Source organism: Oculina patagonica, chromosome 12 (genome assembly GCF_052425735.1).
Source record: "Oculina patagonica isolate OP01 chromosome 12, crgOcupat, whole genome shotgun sequence".
NCBI classification, from domain to species: Eukaryota; Metazoa; Cnidaria; class Anthozoa; order Scleractinia; family Oculinidae; genus Oculina; species Oculina patagonica.
The window spans coordinates 18,626,543-18,653,989 of NC_135769.1; the positions used below are offsets into that span (position 1 = coordinate 18,626,543).

The following is a 27,447-nucleotide window of genomic DNA, read 5'->3' on the forward strand; positions in this document are numbered from 1 at the left end:
CACGTTATGTGTGCGCAGCATATCGACCTCTTGTTAGATTATTAATTCTTACTTGGGTGGTGAGTTTCTTATAAAACTCACGTTATCTGAGGGCAGCATATTGACCTCGTGCTAGATTATTCGGTCTCACTTACCTGGGTACTGAGTTCCTTATGAAACTCACGTTATGTGTGCGCAGCATATCGACCTCTTGCTAGATTATTAATTCTTACTTGGGTGGTGAGTTTCTTATAAAACTCACGTTATCTGAGGGCAGCATATTGACCTGGTGCTGGATTATTCTGTCTTACTCACGTGGTGGAACTCACGTTATGCGAGGGCAGCATATTGACATTGTCCTGGATTATTCGCTTTTACTTTGGTGCTGAGTTCCTTATGGAACTCATCTTAGCTTCATCTTCAGTCTGAGAGCAGCATATAATGAAAAGTCTAGCACGAGGTCAATATCATGCCCTAGCTCGGATAACATAAGTTCCATAAGGAACTCACCACCTATACACCTAGACTATTATTCTCTCTTACTCGCGTAGTGAGATCCCTATGGAACTCACGTTATGTGAGTGCAGCATATTGACATTGTACTGGATTATTCGGTTTTACGTTGGTGCAGAGTTCCTTATGAAACTCATTTATCTGAGAGCAGCATAATGACCTCGTGCTAGATTATTAATTCTCCCTTGGGTGGTGAGTTCCTTATGGAATTTATGTTATGCGAGGGAAGCATATTGACCTTGTGTCAGATTATTCTGTCCTACTTGGTTGGTGAGTTTCTTATGGAAGTCATGTTATCTAAAAGGTATCATATTGACCCGGTACTAGACTATTGTCTTACTTGGCTGGTGAGTTCCTTATGGAACTCACGTTATGTGAGGGCAGCACTATGACCTCGTGCTGGGTTATTCTGTTTTACTTGAGTGGTGAGTTTCTTGTGGAACTCATCTCATCTGAGGGCAGCATATTGACCTCTTTTAGATTATTTTGTCTTACTTGTGTGGTTTAAATTTGTTCCTTATGAAGCTCATGTATAATGATCTCGTGCTAGATTATGGAACTCACGTTATCTGAGGGCATGATATTGACCTGGTGCTGCATATTGACATTGTACTGGATTATTCGGTTTTACTTTGGTACTGAGTTCCTTATGGAACTCATCTTATCTGAGAGCAGCATAATGACCTCGTGCTAGATTATTAATTCTCCCTTGGGTGGTGAGTTCCTTATGGAATTTATGTTATGCGAGGGAAGCATATTGACCTTGTGTCAGATTATTCTGTCCTACGTACTTGGCTAGTGAGTTTCTTATGGAATTCATGTTATCTTAAGGGCATCATAGTGACCCGGTACTGGACTAGTGTCTTACTTGGCTGGTGAGTTACGGAACTTACGTTATGTGAGGGCATCATCTTGACCTCGTGCTGGATTATTCGGTCGAAGTTACTTGGGTGATGAGTTTCTTATGGAACTCATGTTATGTGAGGGCAGCATATTGACCTCGTGCTGGATTATTCTGTTTCATTTGGGTGGTGAGTTCCTCATGGAACTCATTTTATTTGAGAGTAGCATATATATTGACCTCGTGTTAGATTATTAATTCTTACTTGGTTGGTGAGTTCCTTACGGAACTTAAGTTTTCTGTGGGGAGCATTTTGTCCTCATGCTAGATTATTTTGTCTTTCTTACTTAGGTCGTGAGCTCCTTTTGGAACGCATGTTATCTTAGGGCAGCATATTGACCTCGTGCTAGATTATTCTGTCTTACTTGGGTGATTAATTCCTTATGGAATTTATGTTTTTTGGCGGCATCATATTAACCTCGAGCTAAACTATTCTCCTGCTGGACCATTTTGCCTTACATGGTCAGTGAGTTCCTTGTGGAACTCATGTTATCTGAGAGCAGCACATTGACCACGTGCTAGATTATTCGGTCGAAGTATCTTGGGTGGTGAGTTCCTTATGGAACTCGCGTTATGTGAGGGCATCACTGTGACCGCGTGCTAGATTATTCGGTCGAAGTAACTTGGGTGGTGAGTTCCTTATGGAACTCGCGTTATGTGAGGGCATCACTGTGACCGCGTGCTAGATTATTCGGTCGAAGTAACTTGGGTGGTGAGTTCCTTATGGAACTCGCGTTATGTGAGGGCAGCACTGTGACCTCGTGCTGGATTATTCTGTTTTACTTATGACTCGGTCTTAAGAAGAAAACAAAAGTGGTCCGTGCTCTAGAAAGAACAAAAATGTGACGCTCTGCGGACAGTACGACTTCCCTTAATGACCCTCGTTACTAGACCCCCTCCTTAACAACGTGGGTACTGTGCCGCCTCTCTACAGCGTGGCGAGGACAAGATTCAACGGGTCAACCGTAATGATGTCATCAAACATCAAGACTCCGAAAGTAGAGACCTCAGTCGAATTCCCTTGGTCCTCACATTCCACCCTTTAAGTGAAAGAATCAAGCGAATCCTCGTGAGCAATTTCAGCATCCTTTCTGGCGATCCACAGACGAAAGAAATATTTCCTCAGCCACCGCTGGTAGCGTATCGCCGCGATCGCAACGTCCGAGACACCTTAGTGCACACCGCCGACCGTAGCCAACCTGGTCCTCACGTGGGAACCTCTCCTTGCACCCACAACCGCTGCTGCATTTGCGATTACATTTCCGTGACAGATGCATTCACCTGTCAATCATCTAGCTTTGTATAAGCCATCTCTTGCCGCCGTTGCTCCCCCGTCTACATCGGCGAAACAGGCCGGACACTAATAGAACGCTTCGGTGAGCATCTCAGCAGCATTGAGATTTGCCGGGATTGCCTGTCGCTGAGCATTTTAATGCAAACGGACACACCCTGCAAGACGCACAAGTCCGAGGGGTCATGCTCTGCGGCGGAAATAAACTACGAAAACGCCAGGAAATGCGCCTAATTTTCAAGCTGGGCACCAGTCAGCCGCATGGTCTGAATTCAGATTTTCGAACTCAAATTTGTTTTTAACTGAAATCTTGACTTTCCACTGATGAAGGGCTGAGCCCGAAACTTTGGAACTTTGAACTGTTTTAAAAAACACCCTGTTCCACCCCATTGGACTACACAGGATTTAGATAAACTACTACTTGCTTATCACGGAGGAAGGTACAGATACAGATATTAAATATATTTAAAGTCCGTTTAAGCCAGATAAGAGTTAACTTCATTACCGTAAAGATTCGATTTAGCGCCCTCCTTCCAGTAAGCGCCCCCTTCCGAATAAGCGCCCCCCTTCGACTGTGTTTTTGTAAATAAGCACCCCTATTCCAATAAGCGCCCCCATTCTTAGAAGCGCCCCTATTGTGGATAGAAGCCCCTTCTGAAGTAATCGACGTCGAAAAGATTAACTATGAACTTTCACCGTACCGTACATGCATATATTTACTGCTAAAATGAACAATTCTTTTAAAAGTAACTGAACTTTCAACATTTTGTTACTGTTACAGTTTCTGTTATTGATAGTTATTTTAATATTTATTAAAGTTTTGTTGTGAACATTTGGTTGTTTCTCAAAAAAATAAATTAGCGCCCTGTCCCGAATAAGCGCCCTGTCTCAAATAAGCGCCCTCCCTTAAGGTGCCAAAAGTAAATAAGCGCCCCGGGCGCTAAATAGAATCATTACGGTAACTCCGGTTTAGCTTACATCGCGCAGGGTCAGGGCAAGTTCGCAGGGCACACTGATCGTACTGAATTTGAGCAAAGACTGGGCACTACCAGTTACGCAATGTAAATAATTACCCACACTGCCTCGAGGGTTTGGCGTTTGTAAGTTCAAAAGACCACCGAACTGTTGTGAAAACTTATGTCAAAATGCCGGGAAAAATTGCACTGAATCCCCTTCCTCCGGGCACAAAACAGCCCGGTCTAGCACAGTCACTGTTATACAGTGGCAGCAGATTTCAGGGACACCAAAAAAGTAAAGGAAATCGCTACGACGTCGAAGTTGTTTTGAAGGTAAGTTCGCGTGAGGCAAGTCGCAACTCGAAGAAAGTTCCCGCCGTCTACGAACGGTTGTTGATTTCTGGTCTAAAAAGTTTGTTGAGGCTACCTAATGAATGTTGTCTTTCGTATGTGTCTTTTTTTAGCACGTGGACCAAGAAAAGGGGTTTCTTTGTGGATATCTGAAAATAAAAGGTCTAACAGACGTAAGTTGAATTTTTGCGTGCATTGTGATTGATACAGACGTCTGTTTGCTTCACTGCTCTCGATTGACAGTTGAAAAGAAAACTTAGATTTGTTCATCAAGCTTTTGTAAAGTGTTTCTTTTTTCGTTGATGCCTTCTTATCTTGGTAACGGACTCAATTCCTCGTTTATAAAATATTTCTAACATTTGCGCCCAGATGTTTTTTTCTTTCATTGTAAAAGACTCATTGTTTTCTCAGTCAAGAATAAACCAGAAAATGCTGTAGACGTCTGTATAAAACCTGACCGTTTCTTTAATTTCTTGTAACATGGTTGTAATCTTAAGTTGTAGTAATGTAAATCTCATATGTCTTACTAGTTATATGTTTACTTAGTAATATTTGCTTTCATTGATGTTCCTTTGGTCAAGGAAGTTCAAAGATGTGAGCTTGCTTATCTTTGTCATTTGGTTGATTTTCTCTTTGTATTAGACACTCAGTGTGTTCCACTGGAAATCCATGAGACTGAATGGTTCTCCAGTTGTTTTCTATTCGCTGTTAGCATAACCCAGCTGCCATCTATTAGCAAAACGCGCAAATTGGTTGACTACACAGGTGCTGTCTATTGATCGATAGACAGCTCTCAGAGTGCGCGTTCAGTTTTTCGCTTTGTTTTACCAATCAAAACCTTAAAAAAAAATCAAGCAATTTTTTGTGTTTAATCGATCAGCCACCAGGTTATGCTAAAACAATTGCTTGCTCTTGGTTTCCATCGACTTTGATAGTTGGTTTGGGGCTTCATCCCTCGCCAACTATTTAAAGATGAATTACAGTCGGTACTGCGCAATCTCGGCTGCAATGTTTATGTGAGCCTCACACGAAGGAATGTTTACAAGCAAAACTAAAAATTCTGTGACAAACTTACCTTTTTCTTCATTATTAATGCCAGATATCCTTGCAGAACAAATAATAAGGAGTAGAAGAACCTTGACGCTATTTCAAACCAACGTTTCAGGTCATCGGCAATTCTTGAACGAAAGGAACCGTAATGGCGGACTAAAAAACTTTATGTATGCTGTCACCGAAGTGTAACGTTTCAACGAATTCAAAAACGAAAACAAACCCCGAGTCTGCGCAGTACGGACTGGAAATCAGCTTTAACAGTTAGACGGCCAGCTCAAGGTTTCTATCAAAGCAAGTCGATAGAAACCGAGAGCGAGCCGTCTTATTATTGTTTTAGCATAACCCACTGACTGATCTATTAAACTCAGAATATCGCTAGAATTGATTTGATTGATGGAGATGTGTACTTACAAACCCTTTTTCGCAGTAACATATTTTAACCTTTCATCAAAAATTGTTATTTCCAAGCATTTAAATAGCAGATTACTGTGCGAGTCTCATCATAGAACATTTCCAAACAAATCTTACTGTAAAATTTACTGAGATAATGTTTGATGTCTGGATGTCATTTCAAGCTGTGTTTAATCCAGTTATACAACAGTGGTTGTTATTGTACATTGTAACTCACTTCTTGGATTACAAAAAAAAAAAACTGGTTTATTTGACTTTGCCTGTAAGTTTATATAATACTTTCTGTCTCATTTACAGGAATATCCTAATCTTACAACATTTTTTGATGGTGAGATTATTGGTGAGAAACATCCCTTTTTGACAAGAAAATGGGTAAGCAGGGTCCGAAATTATCTTTTCTTTATTGGTGCCAAGTGACGACTAAACATTTTTTTCTGGTTGCCAAAATGTTTCTGATTGACAGCAAAACATGAATATATAAATAAAGTATTAGCCCAAGGAGCTGGAAAATGTGTTATTTATAATGGGGGTTCCAACACTGCGGTTCTGTTCCAATACTGACATTTTAATATAATTTGTTAGATTGGGGACTTTCTTATAAAGGAGTTCATTGTATCAGGTTCCACTGTACCACCTAGTCCTGAAAACCGATTGTCTCTCACCAATCCCACCTAGCCTTGAAGACCCATGGTCTCTCACCTACCCCCCCCCCCCCATTCCCCCACTCACCTAGCCTTGGAGACCCGTGGTCTCTTCCTTTCATGCACCTCTGGCCCACCCCTCCAAGGTGGGTCCTGAGCATGTAAAACAGTTTTGTCCAGTTCCCTTATGAATGATATTCATACCACTTTGAAGCTAAATATATGCTTTTGTTATTTGTCACTAGGATGCTGATGAAGATGTAGATAGAAAACACTGGGTAAATAATTTTTCATGATAAAGAATGTGTCATTGTTTATCATAGTGTAGGTGAATAGAAGAGGCTGTTTGCTATAATTTATCACAAAACCCTAGAGCTATAGTTTGCCACTCCTTCGCTTTTTGTGATGCTCGTGATTACTTTTCACTCACAAGAGTGCCAAAGTCCAAAATAGTAATAATTTTAATTTCCGAACAACATAAATCCTTTTATTTGAATGGTCAAACATGTGCATTTTAAATCCACTGATTGTATAGATCTACAGCATCATAATATGGAAGTTATTTATCACATGAAAGTGTTACTCATACAATAGCTTTCATATGAGTTATCACATGTTAGTCTACTTTTCGCACCCTTTTGTATTATTAACATTTTTTCTTTTGGGTACTTTCCTTGGCTAATGCTTTCCTAATCAGTTTACTGTCTAATGTCTGTATAATTTTTTTATCATGTAACTTATGTTAGAAAAGTAGTTCATTTCCAAATTACCTTTTTTTGCAGGGTAAATTCCTGGCATTTTACCAGTTTGCAAAAACATTCAACTCAGATAGTTTTGATTACAACCAACTGGACAACTTAGACTTTGTTTTCATGAGGTGGAAGGTAATTAAACTATTTCTTGTACTTCCTGTTTTAGTTTGCTCTGTGATGCATGTTTACCTCAGGACAGTAAAGTCAGTACCAGGGGGGGGGACCCCCTAAAATTTACTACAGGGGTGTGCCGCTGAGTCTCTGAGACTCCGGAGTTGTTCCAAAGAAAAAAAGCTGAATTTGCGACCCTGTTCCAGACAAACATTGCAAAATAGGTACCCTGTTCCAGACAATATCCACAATGGAAATATATGTAGATAGATAAAAAAACACTAGCGTATATCACAATGCGCTCACTTGACTTCCTCTGTGGCTTGGAGATAAGGCAATGAGAGGAGAGGAGTTTCATAGCTTAACTCGATCATGTTTAATCAGGATTCTAGGAAGAAAAATCGGCACTGTTCCAGAGTCAAAAGGGTAATTTGTACATGTATACCCTGTTTCAGAGTCAGATAGGCAAAAAGCATACCCTGTTGAGCGGCACATACCCGTATAGCCCTTATATGGGAGTACCCTCCCCCCTCCGGGAGTCAGTACAGTGTGTATTTATGAAATGCAATGGTTTTTAAGCCAATGTGTTTTTTATAGCCTAAATTTTCAGTGACTTTACTGTTCACCGTCATCAGAGTTTAGTAGAAGCTCATTGGTGCTTGCCTGACCAATCTTTTCGCTTGTGACATTTTTAATTGTGTATTTTTGCTCAATTTTCTTATTTTCACACCCACAGGAACACTTTCTAGTTCCGGATCATACCATTACAGATATTACGGGGGCATCGTTTGCAGGGTTTTACTATGTATGTCTACAAAAATCTGCTGCTACCATTGAAGGTTACTACTATCATCGAAGCTCAGAATGGTTAGTTCTTGTCTAATTTTGTTTCACCAGTGTTAGTGTATAGTTGAAGTAAGACATTTTAATTAGTTAGGGGCACTTGGTTAAAGTCATGAACATAGACTTATTACAAAATTTAATCAAAACTATAACAAAATTCTCGAACATGATTGGTTATCAGCAGCCCAATTTGAGCACTAATAGGACAATGTACACGTCATGCTTGTAATTGGATAGTGTAATATTTAGGACAGTTTATGCGTCATGCCTGTGTAATTGGACAGTACACGTCATTTTACGCGCGCTGTTGTTGTGCATTTTGTTGAGTTATGTTGTTATGTTGTTCATTATTCACAAGACGTTTAACCATTTAACTGAAGGCTAGTTTGTTTCTCAAGTTTTGTTATAGCTTTGATTAATTGGTAACAGGAAGTCGTGTCGTCCAATTCTGTCTGTAATCATACTCGTGATTTAACAATTTGATCACTTGTATGTTTACAAACTGAATTGGACTCCACTCAGTCCTATTACCATTATAAATAGAGTGGTTTTCACTTAAGTGTCAAAAATAAATTCACATTTGGTTTGGTTTTACTTTACTTTGCTTAGTTATTGGTTTAAAAAACCCGTGCTGCTTTCTCAACCCATCAGAAGTAAAACCAAAACCACTGACAATCATTGTTTTTCTCTCCTAGGTTCCAGTCGTTAAATCTTGTCCATGTTCCAGATCACAGTCAGCCTATTTATGAATTCAGATGATAGTGAACATGAAAACAGAACTTTACGCTCTGCTCCTCCATAAATATTTTTAGACTTATTCTTGCACTTACATTAGATTTGTGCTTTTCACATGGTTTAAAGCTCAGGTCTTGAAGCAAGCTTAACAGAGCTTAACAAAAAAACAAAGTTAGGCTTCAGATTTTAGCTGTCAATAGCATAGCCATGGGTACATGCTAGATTTCCACTCAGTGACAAATTACGTATTATGAGCCAGGAGAAAATGTATCCTGATAATTTTTATGTCTCGATCCAAATACAATGATCTACCGTATTTTCTTGATAAAATGCTGGGTCTCAAATAAATGCCAGGTTTCCAAGGCGGAGAATTGAATAACACCCTCAAGCACTTTATTGAGGTATAAAAAGTTGTAGCTGTAATAAAAATATATATATTTGTCAAAAATAATGTATAAAACCCTTTGCTTAATAAACACTGGGCTCGAATAAAATACAGAAGTCAGAAAACCACTATGCCACCAGCAGGCCAAGATTGAAATAAAAGCCTGGGGCATTTAATCGAGAAAATACGGTATATAGGAGGAATGTGTAATTTATGTTACCTCATTGTTATTTAAATTGCTGAAAGGTATGATTTTGTATCAAAGTAGACATTTGAGAACATATTGATTTTGAATTGATTTGACAAATCAAGAAAAGTGATTTTTTTAATTATTTTATTTCTGAATTGCTTGACAGAAAATCTTTAGTCAGAGCTAGTAGTGTTAATGTGTGAATCCAGAAAATATCCATATCCCAAAGAAGGTCATTGGAAATTCCAAGGGGGGGGGGGGGGGGTTCAAAAGTTAAAATTTATAAAGAAAAGTATGAAGCTAACATAAATTTCCAGAAAGTTGAGAGCTCAAACCAAAAAAACTTCCACAGTAGGGGTATGAATATTTTCTGGAACACACACTCTGAATGCATTTGCCTGTTACTACAGTATTTACTGTTTTAAAAGCATCTCTGTGCTAACACAGTTTCAAACTGAAAGAGAGGCACTGGGATCTAATAGTTTATAGTGGGTTGGTCTCTGGATTGAGAGGTCTCACTTTAAGTCCTAGCCAGTGTCTTTGTGTTTTGTTCATGGCAAGACACTTAAAGGTTAATATTTATACATGCTGTGATTTGTTGGGCCAATTTGTCAGCAATGATTATGGGCAAGCAGATCAGCTTGTGACAAACAAACATGGCTGCAATGCCTATTCACTTTATGCTTCGAAAACTGGCATTAAAACACCTTTATTTAGTAAAATGTCTTTGTGATAATGCAATCAAACATATCTGGATAAATAATTCATCCACTTATTATTTTAGTCATTATTGATAGATGTAAAATTATTTTCCTGCTGGTGACTTACATTAATTTTCTAAGGGTGTTTGTGTCAATCAACATTTTGCTCACCATTTTGAAGGTGTAGTTGTATGGCTTTTCCTATACAAACTGTGTTTACAGCCTTCTAAATAGTTAACCTGATTGAAATGAAATGAGTAAAGACTGGAAATCATGGTGATCATACATTTTTGGACCCAGAGGTTTTCTTTCTTATATATGATCTCCATTAACGGACACCTGGTGTTGGACCCATACCTACCGTTTTTCAGTCATTTTACTGTAACTAAACTCCCTATAAGACGGACACCTCTCTAAAACGGACACCTCTCTAAAACGGACAGCGGTGTTCAACTTGCCACCTGCACACCAGTGGGATTCTCTACTGCTGATAAGGTACAGCAGTGTCCAACTCCAGTTCAGGTCGCAAAGTAATGACGCCAGTATCGCTATATACCATGGGATGTCGACCGGTTCTTTGTGATGACTGATAAACAGAACTGAATTGGACTGGGAACTAACTACAGGAATAAATGTCACGTGAACAGAGATCTCAGCGATTTCTTGATGTTTTGAAATCGCTGCGAAGAACACAAAGCAAAATACTCCTGGGAAGTTAGAAAGGACATAGAGTATAAACGAAAAAGACAATTGAAATTATATTTGATGAGTTCTATAAAAAGTTAAAAAAAAACTGGCCTCAAGATTCCTCATGGGCCTGGTGAGGGTAAGTAAGTAGTAAGTATAAAATTTCAGTAAACAGACATCTCTACATTCTTTTAAAACAATTTGGGCCTGTATCAGGGGGATCTGACTCTCTTACTCCTGCTTCCCGTCCATTTCTGTGGTAGTTCCCTCCTCTTCCTCACCCATTCAATACTTCCTATTCTTGTCCTGTCCCTCCTAGCTGGCGGGGAGGCATGATTTGATTGGCTAGATTTTAACAAAGGGTATTTAAAATCCAGCCAATCAAATCATGTGACCCCAGAGCCACTTGTTTCTAGTGCACAGGCTTCGCCGGCTAAGAGGGACAAGCACGACAGGGCTCTGGGACGAGAATGGAACAACTCGTTCCCAGGGCCATTTTCCCGCGGTCCAATATTCGTTACGCCATTTGGAAGCCGGCAAAAACCCGAAGAGAAAACATGCAAAAGTACGTGGAAGAAACAGAGGGATATGAACAGTCTAGAGAGCAGAGCAGAATAAAGAACGAGTATACACGAACAAGACAGAAAGGATCCCGTCGAACGATCTGTGCTGTAGCCTTCATTCCGTCCTTAATTGTGGTGATTTTTCTCGTTGTCTGGAGACCGCTCTTGCTTCCATATTTCTTCAGATACGCGAAGATGGTTATTTCAGAATTCATGAATGATAAGCAGAGGTTTAAGGATAATCAACTGCAGATGGCTCAAAAGGAATGGAGGATGTATCAAATTGAAAGTCGGTTTGGCCAAGATTGGTGCAAAGAGAACGTGAAATCAAGAAGCGATGTTACATGGCTGACTGTCATTGTAAACGATGATTTCGCTCCCCCTACGTTGGTTCTTGGCCACTCTATCCGAACATTTTCTTGCCAGAAGAACATGATCGCTTTTGTCTCAGAAAAGGTGAGTGAGGGAACACGGAAAGCGCTTCAAAGCGTTGGTTGGAACACTCGTTTGGTCGAAGAAATAGATTGCAGCTGGATGGATGCTAAAGTTGGCGGTGACCGCAACAGTGGATGGTTTAGTAAGCCACTTGGACACGGAATAAGAGGAACACACACGAGGTTCCACGCATGGAACTACACACAGTTTTCAAAAATAATTTATCTCGATGCAGATTACATGTTGATGACAAACATTGATGACTTGTTTGACATTCCAGATGAGTTTGCAGCCGTTCCATGTTCTAGACCTGGTGTGTTAGACCCATGCTTCAATGCAGGTCTTCTGGTTTTCAGACCAGATGCCAGCTCTTACCAGGAAATCATGAAAAATTGGTTTGAAACCACAGAGAAAGACACTTGTCCGAATGATCAAGTTTTGCTCTGGCATTTTTACGCCGATGCTGGTAACTGGAAAGCACTTCCTTACGCATACAACATCAGACGTATTATCTACAGACCCCTGAATTCGTTCCATTATGCTTGTTGCAAGCCGCCAAAACCTTGGTCTGCAGAGTGCAGGCCAAGCAGAAAAGAAGCCAGTGATTTTAGTGGACCAATTCTTACTGTTGAACATATGGCATTAATTTTCTGGAAAAATTTCTATGAATTGCTGAAGAAGTACCAGTTAGAGGAATGGTGGAGATCCACAAAGTTCTTCAGGCCGTCACAGGAGTTTGGAGTTGTGTCTTATGCCGACTGCTGGAACCAGATAAATAACTGATGTGACTGACGTATTAGATCACAGGCAGCCCAAGCTAATGTGTACAAATTTGGAATGAAACAAAATGAACTTGTGTCTTATGCCGATTGCTGGAACCAGATAAATAACTGATATGACTGATATAAGATTACAGGCAGCCCAAGCTAACAAAAGAGTTTGTAAATTGGAATACAACAAAATGGATTTGTGTCTTATGCTGACTGCTGGAAACAGATAAATTACGGATATGACTGACAAATTAGACCACAGGTAGCCCAAGCTAGTGTGTACAAAATTGGTTAAATGTTAGAGTTTTTATTGGAATAGAACAAAATAGGTTTGTGTCTTATGCTGATTGCTGGGACTAGATAAATAACTGATATGACTAATGCATTTAATCACAGGCAGCCCATGCTAATATGTACAAATTTGGAATGAAACAGAATGGACTTGTGTCTTACGCCGACTGCTAGAACCAGAAAAATAACTGATGTGACTAACATATTATATCACAGGCAGCCCAAGCTAATGTGTACAAAATTGGAATGAAAGAAAATGGGCTTGTGTCTAATGCTGATTTGTTGGGACCAGATAAATAACTGATATGACTGATGCATTAGATAACAGGCAGCCTAAGCTTATGTAAAAAATGGTAAAATGTAAGAGTTTGTATTGGAATGCAACAAAATGGATTTGTGTCTTTTGCTGACTGCTGGAACCAGATAATTAACTGATATGACTGATGTATTAGATCACAGGCAGCCCATGTTATGTGTACAAAATTGGTAAAATGTGAAAGTTTGTATTGAAATGCAACAAAACGGATTTGTGTCTTATCCTGAAATTGATGGAACCAGATAAATAACTGATATACAATCACAGGCAGCCCAAATTGATGTGTAAAAAATTGGTAAAATGTGAGAGTTTTGGAATACAACAAAATGGGTTTGCACCCTATGCTGACTGCTGGAACCAGATAAATAACTGAATGGGATATGATTGACATATAAGACCACAGGCAGCCCAAGCTCAAGTTGAGGAAGCAATGTGTACAAATGGAATAATAATAATAAACATTTTTATATATGTAAGAGTTTTAGAATAGAACAAAATCAATTTTAGTTACCAGAAATAGGACATTTTGGAATAAAAATGATTATTCCTTGTTTCTATGTGATTCAAACAGGCCCAAGGAGCATAGAAAGTTTTTTAACTATTGTAAGCACAGTGCTTTTCTCTGTGTTAAAATAATAAAAAGAAAATAACTTTTAGTGAGGCCTTAACTTTACTTTCTTAGGGGGGTCCTTATCTACAGATCCAGAGCCGATTCTAAGGGCTTGTTGAAGACAGTAGTCTGTGGTTAGCAATTTTGGAGCATTTTGTAACGCTTAATGGTGAATTTTATTAGGGGAGCGCCTGCTTTGAAAAAAATTACTGGGAATGCATAACTGTAGTCCCAAACCTCACTTTGTAATTTAAAATCTTTAAAACACAGTGGAAAGGAGGTAGAATTCCGATTTTTTTTATGAATCAGAGATAACATAGCCTTCTTTACAGGGTTCGAGACTAATGGTAGCCAACTAGCCAAAGGCTAGTAAAAATGCAGTTTTGGCTAGTAGGTTTTGGCCTTTCACTAGCCAAAATGGCTAGTGAAAAAATCAGGCATTAGTGGCAAGAAACCACATTTATTAAAATCGTCTCTCAGAGAATAATTATAACTAACAAGTAAACTGTTGACATTATAGAATCTGAAGCTTTAAACAATCTAGTTGACAAAAACGCATGTACATGTACAATTGAGTGAAGACCAAAGCCCAATTTTGTAAGAAAAAAACATGAACATTTTACGGCTCAAGGTTTAAACATAATCGCACATTGTTTTCACCCTCCCCCCCCCCCCCTTAAAAGAAGAACAATGATTGAAAATTGTGGCTTGTAGAAAATAAGTTTTGGCTAGTGAATTCAAAGCTGTCACTAGCCACTTGGCTAGTTAGCAAAAAAGTTAGTCTCGAGCCCTGCTTTATAATCTGACTTTGGAATTACTGTTGACAGGCATTTTTAAATGCGTGTCAAAAAAGAAATGCTACTGAAAAAGTCCTTAAAAAATGCATTTTTATCAGGCGAGCGCCATCTTGGATCTGTACTCGGCACAGGATCGGGGAGAGGAGAAAAAGCGTCCCAGGGAGTAGGAGTGAGGCTGAATGTGAATATGAGACTGAATGTTTTCACACTTCCAAACCTCTCTCTGCCCTCATCCAACATGGCAGCGAATCTACTTGATCGTGAGCTAATAGACCAATTCGGCTAACGTGTTTACATCATTGTTGCCACCCAATTTAGATCATGTGATGATTCCTTCAGGAGGTTACAATTGTTCTGTTCGTTCATACTCCCATGCGCTCAGTTACGTGTGACAAATTGCACATTATTGTAACCTCCCAAAGGAATCATCACATGGTCTGAATTGGGTGGCAACAATGATGTAAACATGTTAGCCGAATTGGTCTATACTCTTGCGCACCCACCGAAAATGCTAGCGCTGTGGGCTAATATTGGCACTGATTTTAATTTTCAAATCAACCGACAGTGACCAGCAACCGTGCAAGAAAAACCTCTGGCACCCTGGGTATTCTGTACTATAACTACATTTAAAATTTTATTGCTTTGATCATGTTACATAAAATTCTTTTAATCATAGATTACTTTTTTTACTAGTTTTGTACACATAGTAAATATAATTATTTGCTAAGTAAATGAATGTTACAGTAGAACCCTTACTTGTGACCAGGTTATGTTTTCCTTGATTTCGTTTGGATAGAAGAAAAGCTTAGTCAAGCATTTTATGTAAGAAAAATATGACACTGACTTTGACTATACACAGTAAGTTAACATTAACTTGCAAAGGAGCTATCTCACAATATTTTAAGTCATAATAATTTTGAAAAAAAAAACTGTACAAAAGAAAAAAAATATTTTTTTTTTCTATTGAACGAACAAAGGAAACATTATTATAACCAGAAAAAATTTAAAAGGACTTTGAGAAAGTCTAACCCACAGAAGGTAATTGGAAATTCTGAGTGGGTGAGGCATAGCCAAAAATACCTTTTTTTAAGGAAAAGAATAAGCTAAACTGGAATCTGAGTGGTGGGAGGTATGGATATTTTTTGGAACATCATATTAACAGAAAGAGGGCAAATGGAAATAGATTGGCTAATTTTTGAGAAACGCTGCCCATGACATAGCTCCTTTAATCAACTAGATTTAGATGACCTGTAGACAAATTAACGAGATCCACTGTACTAATTTCTATTGAGTCTTCCAAAAATATTATAACTTAGTTGGCAGCCTATGTTATTTGTGTACTTAAAATTTAACATTACAATATTATTAGCATTACATTCCTTTGGAAATTAACTCAAGTCAATGATCATAAACATTTTAAGTCTAGAATATTTTGTTGTCACATTTTGCTGCCTATTGTAAGTTGTTTTATACATGTAATACTATACCTATATGTCTATAAATATTACTAAAATTTGTTTCATTTAGTTTAATAATTGTTTAATGAAGCAATCTGACTTAAGTTGGGAGCAATCTGACTGGGAGTGATCTGAATGGAGTCTGGAGGGGGGGGGGGATTCCCATAATTCTGAAAAGGGTTGGGATGGATTCGTCTTGGGAAAATTTGACTTAAAACCCTAAAGGAGACCAAATTGGGTGTGGCTCAAGCTTTTATTTACCCCTAAAGGATACCATCTCTCGTACCTTATCAGACTAAACCTCTAACACAGTATGACAGTGTTTTCACTACTTTGCACCCAGCCCTAAATGAGACTTGTCATGAACACCCATGGCCAAGTGAGACTAGGGCTTTCCACAAGTTGCTCGGCAACTTTTTGGCAACTTTTCATATTTCGAGCAACTTTTTCCCCTTCGAGCAACTTTTTTCCTCTCGAGCAACTTGTTGTATTTTGAGCAATTTCCAGACCGAAGATCTCCGAGGATTATCCGAGTGTTGGTGAAAGGCCATACGAGCGTTTCCGAAGATTTACGAAGTTTGCCGAAGATTTTCGAGGAACATCTGAAGACGTTTCAACTTTTGCACATTTACATTAAAACATTACAAAACTTGTCAGGAAACATGACGTCATCGATAATCTTCACGATTTTTCTCAGTTAAAGAAAACCTTGTTGTTTTACAATTATTTTCCCCTTAATATGTTATTTAGATACTTCTTTTTCTGTAAAATAGCTAAAACTGCTTAGAAATCTAACCCTCAAAGAAAAATTAGCAAATATTTAGAGAAATTCTCTTAATTAGAAGCAGCGTTTTGAATTTATGAGAGCAACTTTCGAGCAACTTTTATTATCAGAAGCAACTTTTGGGGATTTTTGGAGCAACTTTTGAGCATCTTTTTGAGAAATTACGGGCAACTTTTTGGGAAATCTCGAGCAACTTGTGGAAAGCCCTAAGTGAGACCATGCAAAATCCATCATCTACACCTCTCAGAAAGATCACACCTCTAAGCATACCGTAAAATTCCGGTTATAAGCCCCCCCGGTTATAGGCCCATCAACCTTGAAACAAAAAAATACACCCGGTTTTAAGCCCCCCCCCACCCGGATATAAGCCCCCCTCTACCCGATGACAGTACTGAACAAGGCTAAATGTTGCTTTTTTGTGCGTTTTTAACTTAAAAACATATTTCGATCAACACTCCCGAGGCTCACTTCGAAACGTTTTTTTCCTTCCGCTTATAAGCCCTCTCGAATATAAGCCCCTCCGCTTATAAGCCCACCCAAAAACCCTTACGAAGTTGTATAAGCCCAGGGCTTATAACCGGAATTCTACGGTACCCCAGTCCCTTTTATATGAGAGTCCACCCCCCCCCCCTCCAGGTCAAATGGTAATGTATTTTCTAGTCATATTCTGCTCCAATGGTTATACTGAGATCTCCAGGCAAAACCTTTGTTGAATGATACCACTGATTTGTGTCCACAATAACTGCAAGTCAACAACAATAAACAACATTTAGTAAGAAAAAAGAGAAGGATCTGATGAATGATTTAAGATATTAACACTAGAAATTATCCTGCAGGTGTGATTAAATTATTTTTCTTCTATTTGCTCAACTCACTTTGGAGATTTTCCTGTGGTGTAGCACTGGGCTGTACCTAGGATTTTTTGTCTGCAGGGGCAAACTTCGCACTGCAGGGGGGCAAATTCCGCACACCTTTAGTTTTCTTAGTTTTTTTAGTTAGTTTTCTTACTTTTTTAGTTTCACGGTGGAGGCAACTGCCCCCCCCCCCCTTCCCCTGCTATGTACAGCCCTGTGTAGGGACTTTGTACTGTAGCCTATCACTAAAAGTTACTTCAAGTTTAAATTAAGCAAGCATTAAAAAATTACATTGTTATTATGTATAATGATCAAATGCCATCTGCAATAAATTCTACTTTTTATAATACTGGTAGTCACAAAATCCCTTGTTACTGATTGCACTTATATGAGATACTGGTATTGTGAAACTGTGATTTTACTTTTTCCATTACAACCCCCTATGCTCTTCCTGTTAAAATCAGGCACAGCTTTATTTTTGAACATGAAGATAACAAAAATATTCCTTTGAACAAAAGGAATGTATTATACCCCAAACTGAAGCTGTCACTTACTGACTTCTCCCTTGTTCATTGTTGTTGTTAATATTGGTGCACAGACTTGTTCGCACTCTGGGGGAGGAATGAGAGTCCATGTCTTTTGTCCTGAAAGCTGAGCCTGCCATGATGGACGATCCACACTATCAATCTGTAAACACAAACATTGAATGTTAAAAATGAATTATGAATTAGGGGATGTGGGTCTGGACAGGAGGCAGGAGACAGGAACCCAAGAGAAATCAGACCTGCAAGTCCACATACAGAAGTAAAAGAGAGGGTGGAGAAGTGGGATTCCCAAGATGCAGAACTTGGAAAAATTAAAAAGAATTTTGAACAATGGATAATATATTTTGCAATATGAACATGCTTCAGTGATGTTCCTGCAACTAGGATACAAGGATTAACTTACCTGCGAAATTTTGCACGTGAGCAATGTCATACAACTTTAAGTTTGCTAACAATCCTAAGATGATCCTCAAGTGCTAGGATCAACCTCTCACCACATTAGCTTAATGTTGTATGTACCAGCCTGAATATTCTCTGGCATTGACAAATTTTAACTGTCTTCATGCATACTTACATGTATCTGAGCCCCAGGACCTGGTCCTCCCATGAAGATCCAGTCCTGCTCACTGGTCTCTGATTGACTTGGCAAGAAATATGGTAACTGATAGTGAGTACGCAATGCTTCTCTGATAGCTGGGTCACAATTGCTCCTGAAATTTCCAAGTAGGAATAAATTAATTTACCACTAAAGGAAAAATGTGAGAGGGTCAGGTGCAAAACAAATCCATCAGAGGCCTTTTCCGCTGTTTAGAGTAATTTTTTGCTCAGTTCTTCATTATAATTTGATGAAGTGTTGGGATCAAAGGATGCAGCTCAGTTTAAATTATTATTTTGGTGCATTTACTCAAGCCAACTAACTTGTTTAGCCAATGTCATTCAGCCAAGTCACTTCTAGAACTCTCCAAGCTAGGGTAGTATACAAAACCAGCTGTACACAGGTTAGATTGATCAGAATAAAACAACTCACTCAAAAAGTTATTCTTTTGTCGCCTCATACTGTGACTGGTGCAAATCAAAGTACTTGTTGAAAGCAGTAAAGTGGTCACACTGGGAGACCCCCCTCCCCCCCCCCTCTTTCCCATCAATAATGTTAAGTTAGGCATTCAAAAAACAGTCCATGCCATGAATGATGGCTATATAATTATCTACCATGGATCTAAACATCCCATTGCAAGCCAGGGGAAAAAAGTTCCAGTTAATGACAGATCCTGCCTCTGAGACGAGACTAAGCCCACAGTGTTAGTCCCTGAAGTTGCTAAGCAACATGACATGTGTTCATGAGACTACTCGCGAATGCTCACCCTAGTTAATTGGATGAAAATCGAATAAGTCGGAAACTCTTTGAGCGCTTGAACAAAGATTTGCCAAAACTGACCCTTGTTTCTCCAACTGCATTGAATAAATTATTAACTTGACTTCCACTCCATTTGTAAGTTTGCATAGTTTGGATGAAGTGCTTCCAGAAAAATAAATTCTAGCTTCTCAGCTTACAACATGTCGAAAAAATAAAAGGGTTTTTTCGATTCATTGTTAATAAAGCTGTTTGATGATTTGCTCTTTTCAGTCAACTGAGAATTTAAAGCAGCTTGTTAATGGCACTGAATAAAATTTACTCTTCCATTAGACAGGTGTGCATATAAAATAACGCTCATTTAATGGCAAAGCAAACTTAACTGAAATCTAAAATTTAAATTTCGGTTTGATCTGTTAAATAATGACTGTAAACTTTGAATAAAAACAAGAAAAATCTCAATTGTTAGGACGACCGCGGTCAAGTTACGGAACTAAATTAACCTCTATTCAGTACAATGTCAGCTGCGTGTTAAAATACATTAATTTTATATTTTGGGGAGAATTTTTTCTTTTTTTTCCACTGAATGTTTTTTTTTTACAAAACTTACCAGCCAAAATACCATGGTTCGGCTTTCCACTCCGATCTTTCCTTCGTCATATTAAGCGCTTCTTCCAGAGAAATAAACTCCGTTCTATAAGGGAAGAACTGGCACTCATCCTCGTTTACTCGATAGGCTTCTTTGTTCTTGTCAAAAAGATCCTTGAAGAACGTAAAATTGAAGCGGTCGACAGCCGACCAGTTCTTTGCACCATCAACAACTACAACGGGTCTTCCAGTGTAGGCATACTTTGTGACAAATTCCTGCTTCGACAAGTGAGAAACGCGAGGAATCTCGGTCAAACCTTCGCACAGAAGACTGCAGTTTGTTCGCTTCCGTGTTACTTCGATGAAAATTTCGTTGACTTCTACAAGACAGGCTTGTTCCTTCACGTTTAAAAGCTCCATCACGTCGAAATAGTAGCCAGCAACCACAGCCAAAACAACTGGTAAAACGACAATCAAGAACCATTTCAAGCTTTTCTTCTTTGATGAGGTTGCTTTGTGGTCTTTCACAACCTGCCGAAGAAATTCCGTGCGAATGTTCTCAAGGGTTTCGCCGCCTTTCAAAGATTTTTCTCGCAGATCAGAAAATAGGACGGCAAGTTCTTCGACACTCTTTGTTGCAGCCATATTAGCACAGAGTAGTCAGAGATTGCCTTCTTTGTCTTGATCACTTTGTATTTACCAATGCGGCAGTCTCACTTACGTATCGCGCCAAAACATTATAAATATTGATAAGCCTCCGTTAACATCACAGCGTGAATACGTAAGCTGACCTTATCGATTTCCTATTTTCTCAGTTCCTTGTTCCCATGGGCCATCGCGTCCACCCCCTGCGGCTTCCCCTTCGGACAACCCGACACTTTAATTTGCAATTGCCTACTTTATTTCTTTCCTGGAGGGGCCCGGGGGTAAAAAATAATGAAAAAAATTGTTTGCAGAGCCTAAAAAGACAAAATAAATTGCTTGCAAACACGATATGTATAAAGAAAATTTGAATTTTAAAAAAAAAAACATCTTTGCAGAGGTGCATAAATAAAAAAAAATATGTTAGCAAAGGAAAATTTCAATGACTGTGCGCGTGCTACGCTGACTTGGTGGTCCCGAATTCAACTTTTTGGTCATTAATAAAGATCTATTTTTTTCAAAACTGACAGGAGCACGTACAAAGAAAAATTCTAAGTCCCCAACGGGAATCGAACCCATGGCCTCCATGCCGGTTGGGCTAGCCTGCAGAACGCGGTTTATTTTTTGCGGGTCGCGCGAGGAAAAACCGCCTGTTCTGCAGGCTAGGTTGGGCGCTCTAATGCATCAGTCAATTCCAGCAGTACCCATCCCCCCCCGGGCAACCCCGGGGCATTTCCTAATGTTGCCCGTCCCGAGGGTGGGGCATTTGCGTACCTCGGGTTGACCCCCGGGCATTTGACACGTACTTTCAAAACCGTGGAGTGAGTCGCGTATTCGTGATGGAGGCGTTTATCGGCCAAGACGTGGACTACGTTGCAGATTAGCTAGTTCACGAATGACTAGAGAAGCTCGTGGATGTTCGTGGATGTTTTTAAAGGTATATTTTCTCAATTTTAGATATTTCTTCATTGCTAAGAAGCAACAACTTGTATTTATATATTCTTATATCACCTATCGAGAGATTGAAAACAATTACCCGGGAGCGGGGCATTTGCCCGGTTCCTTCATCCCCACCCCGGGGAATTTGCCAATTTTTTTTAAAGAAATGCTAATGCCCGGGGGTTAGCCCGGGGGGGGATGGGCACTGCTGGAATTGACTGATGCATAACCATGGATAGTAAAGAGACTTTTTACTATCCATGCTCTAACCAACTGAGCTACGGCGTGGACGAGAGGAGAGACTCGTCGTGAGCTGGGCCATTTACTAGGTTGATATGTCATGTCATGTCATGTCATGTCATGATTTGTCCCATGCTCGTGTCATTGTTGAAAAATTCATCTTCATTATTTATCACCGATCTTAAAATTTACCATCTTTATTATTTACAACAAAATAAATTGCTTGCAAACACAATATGCATACAAAATAGTTTATGCAATTAACAAAAATTGTTTGCATGGGTGCCGCTGCGCATAAATTTTTAAAATAAGTTTACAGAGGAAAATGTTTTATACCCTCCCCCCCCCCCCCCCATTTTTGGTTCTTTTATAGAACTGAAATAAATAATTAGAGGCAAACGCAAAAATATAAGCACAAATTTATTCTACAATGTCTGAAATCGAATGACTGTGCTGTGCTGCACTATCCCGTCGTGAGGGTGGATTTGACTTGGTGGTCCCGAGTTCAACTTCTCCGACCTTGAAACTTATTTTACAAGATGTTAATTTTCCTACTTTCCTGTTCCACTTGCGTCTCACCAAAACAAACCAAGCGAAAATAACAAACATACTGCAAAACGATTTTGAGAGAGTTAAAAAAATTAACCTGCAAGTAATCTATTCTTGCTTTCGACTGTCACGCCGTGATGGAATGGAAGCTGGGAGCTAGAGGCAGAAGCGGGAGTGGTGTAACTTGATGTAACAAGGGCTGAAGGAGAAGAGATTGGTAATGAGTGCTTCGTCATAACTAGAGACAGTGCAGAGAGGAGTGTTTGACTAAAAGGGGGGGGGGGGGGGAAGCAAGGTGTCCGGACGACTAGGTAAAAAATAAGTACAGTAAGCGCCCCTATTCCAATAAGCGCCCCCAATTGTTATAGCGCCCCTTCTTATATGCGCCCCTTTTCTTAAAAGCGCTCCTATTGTGGCTAACTGACCCTACTGAAGTCCTCGACGTCGAAAAGATAAACTCGTGAACATTCACCGTACCGTACATGTATATATTTACTGCTGAAATGAACAATTCTTGTAAAAGTAACTGAACTTTCAGCAATTTTTTACTGTTACAGTTTATGTTATTGCTAGTTATTTTAAAATATATTAAAGTTTTGTTTTGAACATTTGATTGTTTCGCAAAAAAATTAAATAAGCGCCCTGTCTCGAATAAGTGCCCTCCCTAAAGGTGCCAAAAGTAAATAAGCGCCCCTGGCGCTAAATCGAACCATTACGGTACTGGGGTTACTGTAGTCAAATGCCATACATTTTGTTCAACCTCTGTACCTTCTAGCCTATGTACAGCCGCCCCTCCCCCTCAAAAAAAAATCGGGAATCGCGGCTCCTTTCCCGATATTTTAGGAGAAGGAGCGGCTATACACAGGCTATGTACCGAACTTTTTGTATTGAGTAGAACCTAGACTTTTCTCAAGTTTTAGTTAGCTGTATGTGTGTATTTCAAGTTGGTCAGTTTGTACGTTTGCGCCGACCAGCGATACCCCTCTGCTCTTCCCGCGTCTTGTGAGAAAAATCGCTCAGGATTTCAAGAAAGACCTTAGCTAGCCTGTTCGAATTCCAGGCTCTCGGTAGTTGAGGGAGAGCGAAAAACGCGGGCGAGCGAGAAAAGAAAACGCCTTTTGCCGTTCGTCCCCCTCGTTTTTTCCTCGCTCGCCCGGGTTTTTCACTCTCCCCAACTACCGAGAGCCTGGAACAGGCTAGAACGATCTGTGTTACTTTCCAGAGCTCCGCAGTGATGGCTCTACAAGAAGCTAGCGAGGCTAAGCAGTTTTTGGGTATAGTATAGATTTGAGCTTCACTAGCTTATTGTAGAGCAAGCGACGCTTAACAGTTTTTCTGTACAATATAGATTTGAGCCAAAAAGGCGACAAAAAAAGTTTACTTCAACGACTTTGTCATAAAAAATGTTGTGGTTATTCATCGTGGTAGAGTACAATAATAAAGTATATTTCTCCGACGTAGTCTGATGGAGATCGCCGCAGACTGCTGCTCATCAGGCTCATCATACTGCTAGTATTCAACGACTTTGTTTTAAAGATTCTTTATTACTAACTGCTTCAATCGTTTACATGAAAAAACTTAGAATACGCGTAGTCCCCCGTCTTTCTTATGGTGAAGGTCCAGTAACATGGGCAACATTTTCTGTCAACTTGTCTCGCAACATTATTTTACTGCAAGTTGTAAAATGTGTTTTTGCACCAGTACCGCCCGCATTGCAGGTGGCAACAACATACCGTAATTCCGGTTATAAGCCCCCCCGCTTATAAGCCCCCCCCCGGTTTTAGGCCCATCAACCTGAAACATAAAAATACATCCGGTAAAGCCCCCCCGGAAAAGCCCCCCCACCGGATGACAGTACTGAACAGGGCCAAATGTTGCTTGTGTTTAAAATCGATCAACACCCCGAGGCCGTTCGAAACGTTTCCTCCGCTAAGCCCCCCGAATATAAGCCCCTCCACCTATAAGCCCACCCAAAACCCCACGAAGGATAAGCCCAGGGCTATAACCGGAATTCTACGGTATTGCACAAACTTGAACTCGTGACTACTTCGCGCCACATGTTGCAGCAACTTGCAACACAGGTGGTGGCAGCTTGCAATGCAACAATATTGCGAGACAAGTTTTAAAAAAAATGTTGCCCGTAGGAGAGCACGCGAGAGTATGAGAATTTTTTCTCACCCTCGCACCTCCCGTTTTCATGCGCGCTCTCCTTTCTGGCCTCGAGAAAAATAACGGGCTACTTCAGTAGTCCCTCATAACACACGTTCTCCACATGGCACTGCATGCTTGATTTTTGTCAAGTCTTAGGGACTAGGTAAGTACAACGATGTTTTATTTCCTTACAATATGATAGAATAAATGGGTGATCAAGCTCGGCTGCTAGGTGGCGGTAGACATAAACGAGGTAATAAGAGTAAAATCAGTCGTATTCCGCTCCAATGGTGATGCTTAATTCTCCAGTCGGTACAACCTTTGTGGAGTGAAACCATTGATTGGTGTCCAGTACAACTAAAAGAGGGAAAAAGTATTACAACAGACCATTAGAATAGGATAACTGACAATTACGCACTGATAGAGGGGTCTGATCCGCCTGAAGAGTTAAAATGGGAACTGGGATTTGGGCAAATTTTCACTGTAAAATGGAATTGGATCACTTGGATTGGGAATCACAAACAAAAACAAACTGGGAGTTGGGTAAATTCGGGAAATTAAAAAAGTAGGCTGGGAAATGGGATTTGGGAAACATTTGGGCTGGGAAATGAGATTTGTACACCCCCCTTAGGACCCTCCTGAGAAGACAAGGTAGCTAGGTAACTGGTATATTCAGTTCAGTTTAAAGAAGGCGACATTAAAGATGAAAATCTGGTAACTTATTACATACAACATTTTTTGTTGAAAATTCTAAATTTTAGTACGCCCAAATTCCCTCCACCGCCCCTATATCCCCTTCCCTCCCACCTCATAACTTACTTATCTCTCCTTTGTTCATTGTTACTTTCATGGCTCTGCAGACATGTTCACACTCAGGGGGAGGAATAAGAGTCCATATCTTCTGACCTGACAGCTGGGCTTGCCACGATGGACGGTTTACCATGTCAATCTGAAGTAATGAAAAAAAAATGACGCAAAGTTAGTGTGTATTTATCTGAGAATCAATTTGTTTCATTTCTTACCTAAGATATGAGGTCACTATACTCTACGAAGAAGCAACATTTTCCATCCAGAATAGCCGAAACCCTCAAACACTCTCCCACCCCCTTCCATAGGTGTCGGTGGATCCAGGAATCTCTATTTTTCCTACTACCCGGGTTCAATTTACCCCTCTATAAAGCTGTGTGAGGAAGAGTTTAGGGAGTAGATTATATATTCCCTGGCTCTCAGTCTTGAATTTAATATATTTTTTTTACTTTAAGTCCTATCAAATGATTATAACATCACTTTAATGCTGCATTTATTTGAAGCATATAATTGTTCCTTTCGTTTAAAGGGTGCCTGAAAACATATATCACTCGCTTCAACATTATTGAGCAATTACTCCCTGAGTTAGTTGCGAAAGACCTGGGAATGGAAACCAGACTCCTCTCGTCCACCCTGTTGCTTATCCACCCTGTTGCTTTTTCTCAGTGACTTTCATTATAGGCCTCTAATTTGAAACGTCATTCGAAATAGAACAGTTCCGAACAACTTCTGGATTTGACAGCGTCAATCACGTGTTACTTACGTGTATGGGTGCACCCGGCCCAGGCCCTCCCATAAAAATCCAGTCCTGATCGCCAGTCTCTGCATCAAGTGGTATAAAGTAAGGTTTGCTGTAATATTTACGCAACTCATGACGGACAACGGGATCACAGTTACTCCTGAAACAAAGAAAAGGAAAGTAATAAAGCATTGATCTAAGTATACGTATATGTGGGTCAAGTTTGTTGTCGTTTTTTTGCCTTGATCCGATGGTTTTTCTCTGGGTTCGCCGAAACGGTTTTCCTCCCAGGCCTGAAAAAACAAAATCTTCAAATTCTAATTCGATCTGGAATGAGGACCCGCATGAAAACCAGCTAGAACTGATGTGGCTTCCTCTCTAAATATAGTAATTTTATTTATTTATTTATTTATTTATTTATTTATTATTTAATATGTCGTATCAGAAGCAGAAAATAGCCATTCGATTCATTGTTTATAGCAAGGTCTCTTGAATATATTTGTTTCGATTTGTTGCAAACACTTAAATGCCTTGATTGCCAACTGGTCTGTAATACTTTCTGTAGATAGTAATATTCATTGAGTTAGAGTTAGTCGTAGCTAACTGTAGTACAAACGAGTATAAAGCATCACCCTGACCCCTCCGCGTGCCCATAGTTGGCCCCAAAGGGCGCGCGGAAGAGAGAGCGGGACAACGGACAGTATAAAGTTAGCCGAGCTTACCATCCAATGTACCAAGGTTTTCCTTTCCATTCTGCCCTTAACTTCGGCATTCTCAATGCTTCTTTGAGAGAATTGAAACCGGATTTGTAAGGGAAAAATGAACAACCCATATCAGGATTCTCTTCAGCGGCCTCCTTGTTCTTAGCGTAGAGGCGCTTAAAAAACTGAAAACTGAACTTGCCCACAGCAGACCAGTTCTTTGCAGCATCGGTTATGACCACAGGCCGCCCAGTGTACGCGTACTTCGCAATGAAGTCTTCCTTCGAGAGATTTGAAACTCTGGGGATTTCATTCACGCCTTCGCAAAGAAGCGAACACTCGCTAGGTTTGCGTCCTATCTCGTTGAAATACACTAGCTCGGTATCGACAAGACATGGAGAATCGATGTTTTCCATAAACGACAAACCCCAGAACACGGCAAGCGTAGGCAAGACTACAAAATAAATAATCTTGCTCCAGTTGAAATTACTCGTTTTCGTCGAAGACGGAACGCGATACACTTCGCGCAAGAATTCCCATCTGATGTTCTCAACGGACTCGCCGGATTTTATACTCTTTTTTCGCAGATCGGTGAAGCGGGAAACTAGATCGTCGATTTTTCTCGAGGAAGCCATTTTCAGTTAACATCAAACGTAAAGTTGTTTGGTTATCCTCGCTCGTTCAGTGTCGGTATGAATGTGAAATATAAATGACTCATACTAAAAAAGTGCGATATTGGTTTTTTTTTCAAAAAAGTTTAGGTAAATAGGCAATTTCCTCTTTGATGCAAATTTCTTTCACGAGTGTTTTGCTAAAAT

The 27,447-nt window shown here is 39.8% G+C and overlaps 5 protein-coding genes across 5 annotated transcripts in view; 2 read left to right on the top strand and 3 right to left on the bottom strand.

The window, feature by feature from the left end:
• Positions 1–27,447, bottom strand: part of LOC144632497 (josephin-1-like) — a 149,335-nt gene that overhangs the window by 30,197 nt on the left and 91,691 nt on the right. The gene's annotated exons all lie outside the window — the stretch shown is intronic.
• On the top strand, positions 3,768–9,834 carry LOC144631962 (glucose-induced degradation protein 4 homolog). The gene is made up of 7 exons (XM_078490552.1): positions 3,768–3,973; positions 4,105–4,164; positions 5,753–5,827; positions 6,342–6,374; positions 6,879–6,980; positions 7,696–7,826; positions 8,498–9,834. Exons 1-7 carry the CDS (start codon positions 3,830–3,832, stop codon positions 8,559–8,561), a joined length of 609 nt encoding a protein of 202 aa, XP_078346678.1. The 5' UTR covers positions 3,768–3,829; the 3' UTR covers positions 8,562–9,834.
• LOC144632042 (glycogenin-1-like) lies at positions 11,031–13,531 on the top strand. The gene has a single exon (XM_078490649.1). It carries the CDS (start codon positions 11,058–11,060, stop codon positions 12,279–12,281), a length of 1,224 nt encoding a protein of 407 aa, XP_078346775.1. The 5' UTR covers positions 11,031–11,057; the 3' UTR covers positions 12,282–13,531.
• Positions 14,890–20,646, bottom strand: LOC144632016 (uncharacterized). The gene is made up of 4 exons (XM_078490599.1): positions 19,884–20,646; positions 18,497–18,632; positions 17,932–18,064; positions 14,890–17,265 (listed from the first exon to the last, which is right to left on the bottom strand). Exons 1-4 carry the CDS (start codon positions 20,504–20,506, stop codon positions 17,180–17,182), a joined length of 978 nt encoding a protein of 325 aa, XP_078346725.1. The 5' UTR covers positions 20,507–20,646; the 3' UTR covers positions 14,890–17,179.
• Positions 24,238–27,315, bottom strand: LOC144632466 (bifunctional arginine demethylase and lysyl-hydroxylase JMJD6-like). The gene is made up of 4 exons (XM_078491132.1): positions 26,651–27,315; positions 25,953–26,088; positions 25,202–25,331; positions 24,238–24,739 (listed from the first exon to the last, which is right to left on the bottom strand). The coding sequence occupies exons 1-4, from the start codon at positions 27,262–27,264 to the stop codon at positions 24,651–24,653; spliced, it is 969 nt and encodes a 322-aa protein (XP_078347258.1). The 5' UTR covers positions 27,265–27,315; the 3' UTR covers positions 24,238–24,650.